The following is an 11,637-nucleotide window of genomic DNA, read 5'->3' on the forward strand; positions in this document are numbered from 1 at the left end:
ACAATTATCTGAGGATATTAGGTTATTTTTTTTACATCTTTTTCATAGACTTAGGAATTCATTCATTCATTCAACAATGATAAGCACTTGAAAAGTGAAAGTGAAAGTCACTCAGTCGTATCCAACTATTTGTAAGCCCATGGACTATAGTCCATGTAATATTCCAGGCCAGATTACTGGCGTGAATAGCCTTTCCCTTCTCCAGGGGATCTTCCCAACCCAGGGATCAAACCCAGGTCTTCTGCATTACAGGCAGATTCTTTACCAGCTGAGCCACAAGGGAAGCCCCATTATTGATAAGCATTTACTATTTGCATTTTGATTTTTCACAAATATTTTTAATTAAAAGAGCAGGAATAAAATTGGTAATATTTTCTACTCCTTTAATATGTGTCATTTAAGTTGGTATTCTCAATATGATAATACCAAAAAATATATATTTGTTTCTAGAAAGAACCCTAGACCTAGAGATTTCCTTACAATATACAAACATATAAAATGTTTTCCTTTCAGAAAAATTTGGCATAAAAACAAAAGAATCGTCCGTTTTGTACACTAAATGGTCAATGAAAGATGCTGACATCAAAAATTGCATCACAGCATTTTTTCAAGTTGCTTTTATATCCCCAAGTAATGCTCTCCACCTTAGCAGTCACATAAATGCTTATACTTGATGCTTCTCTAAAACTAGCCAGTTCAACAATTATTTTAAAACTTACTTTTTTAATATAGTCAGTAGCCACTCAATGTCTCAAAGGGATTTATGATAAAAGGGTCACAAGTTTAAGTAATGATTAATACTTTCTTAGTTTTTGTTAAAGGGACTTTAATAATATAAAAAGCACACTATTTTTACAAACAAATGAGTACAAGAAAAACTAGGAAATCTGAACAAGAGCTGTGGATTGTGTCACTGTTAATATCCTGGTATAAATACTTGTACCGTAGTTGTGAAAAGTGCTCGCCTGGGGGAAACTGGGGAATGGTACACAGGATCTGTCTGCTTTATTTCTTACAACTGCATTGAATCCAGAATTAATCTCAGAACAAAGTGGTTGATTTTTTAAAAGTTCACTACTTCTTAGTTGATCACTACATTTCAGTTGCCCACTCTTTTCTCTTCTTATTCAGGCATGGAATTTCTTATCTCATTTGCCAGTGATTGATGTTGGCTTGAGTGTTAAAGGCTGGTGGGATGACGCGGCAGAGGGACACGACGAGATCTCCATCACAACTGTGGCTTCAGACAAACGCAGCGACAACAGATGGGTCAGGTTGCATGCTGATCAAGAGTATGTGCTTCAAGTCAGCCTGCAGAGAGTCAGCCTCGGGTTCCACAAGGTAGAGTGTTTGGTTTCCATTCTCAAATGCTTCACACCAGATACAAGCACGTGCCAGCACACATGTCTGTTATGTGACTAATGCCTCCGTGCCCTTCACAGATCCCGCTTCCTCAACTGGCCTTAAGCAGCAAGAGTCAGTCTTCTGAAATGAGTCACTTCTCCTCACGTGCCATGTTTCAACCCCAGAATACCCATGGGACATCATAATATAATGCCTAGAGTCCTGTTCTCAGAGCATGGTGTACAGATTCAGCAGAATTTCCTAGAGTAGCTTTAAGAGCACAGGTTCCTTGACCCTATACCAGGCCCACAGCAGTCTCAGGGCCCAAGGAAATCTCAAAATCTAGACTTTTACTCCACTAGAAGAAGATACTAGTTAAGTTTTTCTGTGCCTCCTTTGCCACAGCTACCTGCTTCCTTCATTAGAATGCATATGAGAGAGCTCTGTCAACATGCAGATAGGCCAAAAATTTATATTTTAAGTTACTGTGCTCTATTCTGCTGTCTGTGGCAGCATAGTAATTACTGAGCCCTTCAAGAATATTAGTGCACAACATGTGGGCAAATTGGTTTTGGGACCATAACAATCGTTTGTTTATTTTTTACTGCACTGGGACTTGGTTGTTCTGAGCGGGCTTTCTCTAGTTGCACTGTGGGGACAGGGGGGCCTACACTTCCTTCCAGTGGCTTCTTATTGCAGAGCACAGGCTCTGGGCGTACAGGCTTCAGTAGTTTCTGCTCCCAGCCTCTAGAGCACAGGGTCCGTAGTTGTGGGGCATGGGCTAAGTTGCTCTGCAGCATGTGGGATCCTCCCTGACCAGGGATAGAACCCGCATCCCCTGCATATGCAGGCAGATTCTTATCCACCGCACCACCAGGGAAGTCCCATGATCATCAAAATAAGAATTTGCCTTCTCCTTAGCCCAGGGAGAAGGGGCTTTCCCATATCTAGAACTCTCCCTCAGGAATGAGGTTGTGGTTCACTAATATTCTCCTCTCTGTATTCACACACAAAATGATCAGTAACTTTCTGTTAAAATGTCTTTTCAGTACTGTGCCTTTAAGTCTCATCTTACTTGATTTCTAATTCAAAAAATCAGTCAGTGTAAGTATGAACTGATTGGCCTCTGGCATTTCAGAGGCTTTCATATGAGCATTTTTAGATGACTTAAGGTATCCCAACTTAAAAAAAAAAAAAAAAGGCAGTGGTAATTATAAAGATAAAATCATGAGGGAAAAAAACTGAAGAGTTTTCTTTATCACTGCTATGTAAGAAGATGTGATTTCCTATTTTACAGAATAATGGGACTTGGGGAGTAAGGAATTTGCCAAGGTCCTAGAGACAGAAAATATGAGAGCAGGATGGGAACCCAGAGTTCTCTGATTCCAGTCCCTGTTTGCTTTGTACCTGCCGTGTGTGTACACACTGACAGAAACGAGGCCAGTCCCCAAAGCTGGACAGTGGACCCCCAGCCTCAGGGGGCTCACTCACAACAAATGCTCAAGCAACGCAATACAGCACCCAGACTAAGCGTGTACTGAGGTGTAGCTAAGGTATGTTGCGAGCACTAGTGAGGGAGAACTCTGAGGCCTTTGCAAACATTTCTGACAATAAGATTCTTTTTACCATAATATTAGTACTTAAACATTAGATTTAATCATGCTAGAAAAACTCTAAATTTTGTTTCTAAGTGCTGTAAAAAATACATTACTCTCTGACCTCTCTTTTAAAATGCCTTCAGTGAAACATCTCCCTCTGGAATATTGAGTGAAGTCTGATTGAGAGCATGTCATTATTAGCATCTTTTACACCATAAACTCATTGTCTTAAGGAATCTCTAGAATCTTTGACTTTCTAAAAATCAATCTAAAATACAGACCTCAAGTGTTGTCATTATGGAGATATCTAATCTTGGGTGGTGGTGATTAATATATTTTACAATTTGCTTGGCTCACAATTTCCCATTCCTTAGAGAAAGGACTTTTTAATATTGCCATATTGGAATATGTGCTTTTTCATGTGAGTTTTATTCTTGGGGAGTGGGGGAACATGTTTATATGACAGTGTTTATTATCTTAAGATTCCAGAGTCCAGCTTCAATTGACTTTTTTCCCCAAGTATTGGTTTCTTGTATATAAAGCTTTGGAAGATTTAGTTAATATGATTGTATCCCAGCTTGTTCATCTGAAAATAGGGTATTAATTTTCTTTACAAGAATGGTGTCAGAATTTATTTTGATGTCAAGATTCAAAGGTTTTGTGTTCTGAGCCAAATAATCCTGGTGGTTATGGCCACAAAGTAGTCGTGTGGCTATAATGTGCTTTGAGAATCTTAAAAAAAGGTAGATGATGGCATATCAAATACATCAAACCTGAAAATTAAACACATCCCAGATACTCAGATTTATGGCCGCCAAGAAAGACAACGTGGCCTTTTAACCACAACCAAGTGGTATAGAAAATCTAGCCATTATGATACTTTATCTTTCCTTTTTCTGCTTTACAGGGAAAGCAAGACAGCCATGCAGTTACTCCTCGATTTCCCAAATCAAAGGATGAAGGATGGTTTTTGATATTAGGAGAAGTGGATAAGAGAGAACTTATCGCTTTGAAAAGAGTGGGCTACGTCCGAAGTCATCACATGGTCTCCATCTCTTTTTATACCCCTGAAGTACCCGGAAGGTAAGCAGAATCTTTACCCCCAAAGAATTAACCATGACTGTGATGAGAACACCACAGACTATGGGCTTCCTGGTGGTACTAGTGGTGAAGAATCCACTTGCCACTGCAGGAGACACAGGAGATGCAGGTTCCATCCCTGGTTGGGAAGATCCCCTGGAGGAGGGCATGGCAACCCACTCCAGCACTCTTGCCTAGAGAATCCCATGGACAGAGGAACCTGGTGGGCTGCAGTCCGTAGGGTCACAAAGAGTCAGACACGACTGAAGCAACTTCGCAGACATGTGATGAACACAGTGGTTTCACCATTTTGTTCCTCTGTTGTATGTTAGGTATATCTACACACTGTATTTCATGAGCGACTGCTACCTGGGCCTGGACCAGCAGTACGACATCCACCTCCACGTCACACCGGCCAGCATCTCTGCACAGGCCGACGAGATCTCTGATGCCCTGACTGACCTCAAAGTGAAGTAACCCAACCTAGACAATCCGTCTGAAGGAAGTGGTGAAGCCTGGCTGTTCAGTCATCTGGAAAAAGTCGAATTACTTGATGTTTGCCTTGGAGGAACCGGCTTCCAACCTCAAGACGCAGCAGAGATTGGCAGTGGCTGCAGCTCTGACTCCAGCAACACCAAGTCGGCTGCGGGAGGGGGGGCCTTTTCACAAACATTGCCTTTTATAAGTGTCTTCATGGATCGCTAGATATGTAAAGTGACTACGCCCGTAGGAGAACCTTTCAATTTGTGTATATTGAGATGCTACTTAGGAATTATCAAATTTTACGTTTCACAGTGTACTGTTTACAAGAACATCGGCTCCTCTTTTTTCAAGGAAAACTACACGGGGGAGTGACAGTGTTCAGATTTGTTAGAACAGATTTCTAACCAGATTTCTGTACAGTGACGCACAGTGCATGTTGTGTTGCAAAATTTATACTTTGATCACATATAGAAGTAATTTCATGAATTTCTTATAAATATTAATAATATATGATATAAAATTACTTTATAGACCCCAATGATGATTTAAAAGAAAGCAGAATATACTGGACTTAAAAATATAGATACTGTAACTGGTGGAAATAAAATATTTAGAGTGCCGCTTCAGGACAGCCTGACTCACTCACTCCCTCTGCCTCCTTCCATCATAGCCCCTCTTGACTCTTCATTTCCTTCTCTGTCAAGACGTCACTTCTGTTCTTTTTCTGATAGTTTATTTATACAAGGAGAGATATACAGTCTAATTCACACAGACCTCATAGTTCAGGTCTTTGTCTTTATGTGCTTTAGGATGGGCCTGAGGCAAACCCAGAAAATGTTCAACCCCCATAGGTAGGTTTTTACCTTTGATAAAGGACATTTCTCTATACCCAAACAATTTCCATCTTGAAAAATACTTTTTTCCAACTACAAAGTTGTTGGATTAAAATGTCCATATAACATACATTTTCTAGTGAAATGATATTCTACCTTTGCAAAATAATTTCAGTTATTCCTGGTCCTGCAATGATTTGGCGGGGGGCGGCGGGGAACAACACTGTGTCACCTGTGGGATCTTAGTTCCCTGGCCAGGGATTGAACCCACATCCCCTGCATTGGAAGCACAGAGTCTTAACCACTGGACCACCAGGGAAGTCCCTGTGATGAATTATCTTAAAATATTTTCAATGTAACTACCACAAGTATTGGAATTTAAAGCTTTTTCTGAAACTGAAACATACTGCTTATGTGTACCTCCTTTTCCATACCAAAAAATAAAATAGAAAAAAAAGAGGGGGGGCAGTGGAGAAGAAGGAATAAAAGTAGGATGGGGAGAACCAGGCATTCAGCTCCCCACATTAAATCTAAGCAACTAATATGAACGTACCGAGTGCTATGGGCATGAGGTGTCCAAAGAGCTCTAGTCTCAGGACTTTACTTCATATAAGGAGATCTTTCTGCCTTTCATTTGGCAGTTTATTTCTACTGACAATCCATACATAAGCACTGTTTGAGTGAAATTAAAAGAAAGTGAAAATTATATAGAGACAGAGGATTACCAGTTCATACAAGAACCTGAAAAGAACTCATTGTCTGCATGTTTATCAGCATCATTCTTTATTTATTTATTTTTTTTTTTAACAAGAGCTGGCTACTTTGGGGAAGGAGGAGGTCCACTGGACATGTGACAGGGAACATAGGAGCAGTAGAAAGAATGTCATATCCATTAAAAGAAAACACATGACTAATTAATTTTAATATTGAAAGCGATGAGTTCATAATAAGCTAAGAAGACACTAGTAAGACAAGGTGTGCTTAGATGGAAAAGTTCATCTTATTCCAGTGAGTGACCAATGCTATTTGTCTATGGCTTTATCCTCACGCATTACTCAACCAAAATTTTAGAGTTAAGTGCGCACTATAATATAGGGCATGTGCTAACTATTAGATTAATTCCATATTTCATTTTTAATTCCATATTTCATCTTACATTCTCTTGGATTTTATTGACTCCAAATAGTAATGGAAAGTGAAAGAAAGTGAAAGTGAAGTCGTTCAGTCGTGTCCAACTCTTTGTGACCCCACGGACGGTAGCCTACCAGGCTCCACCGTCCATGGGATTTTCCAGGCAAGAATACTGGAGTGGGCTGCCATTTCTTTCTCCAGCGGACCTTCCCAACCCAGGGATCGAACCTGGGTCTCCTGCATTGCAGACAGACGCTTTACCGTCTAAGCCACCAGGGAAGTGCAAGTCACATATTCAGTCTAGGCATGACGTTGAATACTCTGAAATCTACATGAATCAGAAACGTGTCCTCTTAGACAGGTGGCCTGGTGATGAAAAGAGGTGACTATAATAAAAGGAAGTCACGGCAGTGGTGAAATATTTGGAAAAACCTTGAAGGGACATTTAGGCTGAGTTTTGAAGGTGACTATGAAGATGGTCAGAGATGACAGAGAAGAGCCTTCCAGGTAGAACAGCATTAAGAAAGTCTCTGAGATAGCCTGGGGTGTCCAGTTGGTCTGCATTTTCAGAGAGGAGAAAGGGACTGAGCCAACAAAAAAAGACTAAATATTGTGAATACTTACCTTGAATTACAGGGTAAGAGTTGTGAAGCTCATATAAGTGAGTGTAATGGAATTCCTTGAGAAGGCACCAGAGAAGATGAGAAGGAATTCTGAGACTAGGACAGAGAACCCGTGGAGTTGGAGGGTGTGCCCCCATGCCTGTGGATGGATACCAACAAAATTGAGACTTGCTCAGATTCTGACGTGACTAGTAGCTTATAAAACTACTAATTCAGTAGCCTTGGAAAACTACACATTGCTTCCCAAGCACACTCTTCACAACTTCCTCCAGTTGCTTACACCAATACCTTGGGGGTCAATCCTTGACTCCCCCTCTTGCTCACTCCCTGCCAGCCACAGTGGTCACCGTGCTTCTCCGGGAATGTCCTGTGGACCGTGGCTTGCGCTGCTCCCTCAGCCTGGCCCTCCCCAGACACCCACAGGCCTAACCATCTTACTATAAATGTCAGCCCACCCAAGCTCACCTATCCCATCACGCTTTCCTGTTTTTTCTTATCACCACTAATAAAAATGATTTGTTTATTAGTCTCTCCAACTACGTTTCCTGATTAAGCTTCAGGAAGAGTTCTTTATCACATTCATTCAGGGCACATTACCAGGACCTACCATCACCTGGCACATGGTCACTGCTTGATAAATCCTTGCTGAGAGGCTTCCTTGGTGGTGTAGTGGCTAAGACTCTGGGCTCCCAATGCAGGGGACCAAGGTTCAATCCCTGATCAGGGAACTAGAGCCCATGAGCCACAACTAAGACCCAATGCAGTCAAAAAATAAGATTAAAAAAATCTTCTTGCTGAATGTCTAAATGAATAGAGACAACCATGGATTTTAAAATACCACACACCTGTGGTATTTTACTCGATACCTTTATTTTACTTTACAAGTTCACCTGACACCTCCTTTTCTAGAGATGGCAAATACTCTCAGGCTCAACCAAGAACACGGACTTGCCTGATCGTCCTGTCACCTGTCAACAAAGGGAAGCATACTGAAAACTGAGTGGTAGCTTTATTATGATGAAGACTATGGAATATTTTTATATAGCAGTGGATCTTGGGTATTACAAGTATGTTAAAATTTCAAATCATCATAAAACCTTTTTCACCTGAAGTTTCTCTTTTTTTAAATAGGAGGAGAATTGCTTTACAATGTTGTGTTGGTTTCTGCCATACAACAACTTGAATCAGGTATAAGTATATGTACGTGAGCCTCCCTCCTGCCTCCACCTACCCGTCTCCCTGCTCTAGGTTTCAGAGCAGCGGGCTGGGCGCCCCGTGTTATACAGCAGCTCCCCCCATCTGTTTCACATGTGGTAATGGATATATGTCAATGCTACTCTCAATTCGTCCCACTCTGTCCTTTCCCACTCTGTGTCCACAAGTCTGCCCTCTACATCTGCTTCTCTATTCCTTCGCCACAACCGGTTCATCTGTTGTTGTTATTTAGTTGCTAAGTTGTGTCCAACTCTTCAACCCCATGGACTGTAGCCCACCAGGCTCTTCTGTCCATGGAGTTTCCCAGGCAAGAACACGGGCCTTTTTTTTTTTTTTCCCAATAGAAATGCCATAATTTATTCTGTTGTATAAAAAAGTCATCCTTATGTAACAAAATGTCTTCTTAGAAGAAGATATATATTATTTCAGATCATAAATAACCAGCAAACATACAACTGTTGGCAACTTAAAAAACAAAGTCAACACTGGTGCTTTCCATCAGTGCTGAAAACAAACCTGCTTAGGATATATTTACAGGATATTACAGTACTCACACACAAAAATTGAGGTATTTGGTTGCCATTTCCTTCTCCAGGTGATCTTCCTGACCCAGGGATCAAACCCACATCTCCTGCATTGTCAGGTGGATTCTTTACCACTAAGCCACTAGAGAAGCCCTAGGCTCGTCAGTACCACTTTTCTAGATTCTGTATATATGCATGAAATAAGATATTTATTTTTTCTGTTTTTGGCTTAAATCACTCTGTATAACTAGCCTAAAGTTTTTCTCTTCTCTCACTAGACTCCTTTCTTTCCTCCATCACTGCTTGTAACTATTCACAGTGAAAAGGCTCACCAAACAGGAACTCCATATGTTTGAAAAATATGAACTGACAGTAACTTCTCTCTTTCAGAAATAATTCCAAATGAATATACAAGCATTATTTCATGATCAGATCAGTCGTGTCCAACTCTTTGCAACCCCAGGAATTGCAGCACGCCAGGCCTCCCTGTCCATCACCAACTCCTGGAGTTCACCCAGACTCATGTCCATCGAGTCAGTGATGCCATCCAGCCATCTCATCCTCTGTTGTCCCCTTCTCCTCCTGCCCTCAATCCCTCCCAGCATCAGAGTCTTTTCCAATGAGTCAACTCTTCGCATGAAGTGGCCAAAGTACTGGAGTTTCAGCTTTAGCATCATTCCTTCCAAAGAAATCCCAGGGCTGATCTCCTTCAGAATGGACTGGTTGGATCTCCTTGCTGTCCAAGGGACTCTCAAGAGTCTTCTCCAACACCACAGTTCAAAAGCATCAATTCTTCGGCGCTCAGCCTTCTTCCCAGTCCAACTCTCACATCCATACATGACCACAGGAAAAACCATAGCCTTGACTAGACAAACTAGCTTCTTATAAAGAAAAACCTGATTTAAGTTTTAAATCTTTTTACTATTACCAAAATAGAACTTAGCTTCAAAGATATATATTGAGCCCGTAGATTAGCACTGATTTTCTGCTTTCAGAAATCTAAGCTCTAAATCTGAAAGAGATGAGGAGATAAACTTTTTGAATTTTAAGATTCCCCCAAAATGCTCAGAATGATAGTTGATTCCAGGTTATTCTGAAAGCCTGTTTTAGTAATAGAGGATGGCTACAGAGACTTCTGGAAAGAGTTATTGCCACAGTTTCAAGCTCAGTTAACTTTTTTCATTACAGAGCATTCTGTCCTATTTCAGAAAAATTAAGTGCTTCAAATTTGAGGACTTTAAATGAGATTTCAAAGATTCTTCTTTGTCTGAAATTTCTGCCCCAAGTCTTTTGCATGTCAATTTGAGAAGGACCTTGGGGTGCTATTCAGATCTTGGGTCCAGTCCTACCCAAGGTCAAGCTTTGGGCCCCAACAGCCACATCTGAATAGATGCTTAAAATTTTACTGTTACTGTTAACTGGCCTGTGATTCAGAAAATATTTCTTAAAAGCACTTGAGTGAATTTTCACAAGTACTGTGTCTCTTTATGGAGACTTCCTGGAGAACATAATGGATTATAAATCAATCCAAGTTTGGATAAGCAGAATTACAGCACCTCCTCCTAATTAATAGTTCTTTGAATCCTGAAATCTGTGTTTCCTTACTTATTTTTATTATTTGTCTGTTCTTGGTTTTATTCGGACTTGTTAAATCCTGTAGATGCCATGCCTGTCCATTAAAAACAAGTGAATGATTGTACCCTTGATTCCAGTTGTACTGGAAGCAGTTTTTAATGATTCGAGGATCGCAGGGCTGATCTAAGACGAATTTTATTTCTGAACTTTCATCCAAGCACACCTGGCTCTTGGCATCAGAACACTGCACCTTGCAGGATGTGGACTGCTCTAGCCGGTTGTGGACTCCCTACAGCCAATGGCCCGTTCTCCCAAACAGCCTAGAAGGCACCAACTTTTCAGAGGGGAATAGAGCTTATGAAATAACCAAATAATTCCTGCAAGTGAGATGGCTAGTAACACTGAGTAATGTTGACTGCCATAAAAGAAAAACACCAAAGACCATCAGAAAAAGGAGATTCTTCCAAAGTTTCTCATGGCAATACATCAGAATTGGTGCATGTTCCACTAACCACATCACTCTACTTAACCCCTCAAATTGTATGTAATTATTTTATTTATTGTTAGGTTTCATGTCTCATAATCATGTTTCCATTATGGCTTGCAATTGTAAAGGGAAATTTATTTGGATGTGTAAGTTCTAACCAAAGTGGACCAACAACACATAAAATGAGTTTAGATTACAGAAGAGAAAGTTTGAATTGGAACAACAAAACTTCCCAGCAAAACCTTTATCTAGATCATAGGCAGTATTTGTAAACAATTTTTATGTAGTTAATATATTCAACATCTTCAGTTGATCTCTTATTCTGCCTTACAATTTTTAAATCATTTTTCAGTCATTAGTAATTTCCTTGCCATGTAAAAGCAACAGTTAGCACTCAGAAGCTCCACTCTGATAGCCATCTGGGTCTCACATTGCTAGCTATTTCACTGCAGTGCTGATCGGTGCATTGAGCCAAGAATAAAGATAAATAGAAAGGAGACTGATTGATTGATAGATGATAGATATAGACAGACAGATAAATATGGGTATTTTGAAGACTATTTTCTTTTAACCTTTAAAATCTAAAATTTCCCCTTCCCTTGAATACGTACAGAACATAGTAACTCATTCCCAAAGAATAGAGAGGGCAAATAGTAACTGAACCATGGAGAAATCTTGTTAATCTTGATAACCTTAACCAGTTATCAAGTTAACATCACCAGTGACAAGGCTTGTTGATAGCAT

The 11,637-nt window shown here is 40.3% G+C and overlaps 1 protein-coding gene and 1 non-coding gene across 2 annotated transcripts in view; one reads left to right on the forward strand and one right to left on the reverse strand.

The window, feature by feature from the left end:
- ASCC3 (activating signal cointegrator 1 complex subunit 3) overlaps nucleotides 1-5,142 on the forward strand; it is a 334,203-nt gene extending 329,061 nt beyond the window's left edge. The window contains exons 40-42 of the mRNA XM_027551338.1: nucleotides 1,132-1,341; nucleotides 3,850-4,025; nucleotides 4,355-5,142. Of these exons, the coding sequence (XP_027407139.1) occupies nucleotides 1,132-1,341; nucleotides 3,850-4,025; nucleotides 4,355-4,499 (531 nt within the window). The 3' untranslated portion in view covers nucleotides 4,500-5,142. The remainder of the gene's footprint in view (nucleotides 1-1,131; nucleotides 1,342-3,849; nucleotides 4,026-4,354) is intronic.
- Nucleotides 5,143-6,676: 1,534 nt separating this feature from the next.
- TRNAC-GCA lies at nucleotides 6,677-6,748 on the reverse strand. The gene has a single exon. It is a non-coding gene; the product is annotated as a tRNA-Cys (tRNA).
- Between the last annotated feature and the right edge of the window lie 4,889 nt (nucleotides 6,749-11,637).

This window comes from Bos indicus x Bos taurus, chromosome 9 (assembly GCF_003369695.1).
Source record: "Bos indicus x Bos taurus breed Angus x Brahman F1 hybrid chromosome 9, Bos_hybrid_MaternalHap_v2.0, whole genome shotgun sequence".
NCBI lineage: Eukaryota > Metazoa > Chordata > Mammalia > Artiodactyla > Bovidae > Bos > Bos indicus x Bos taurus.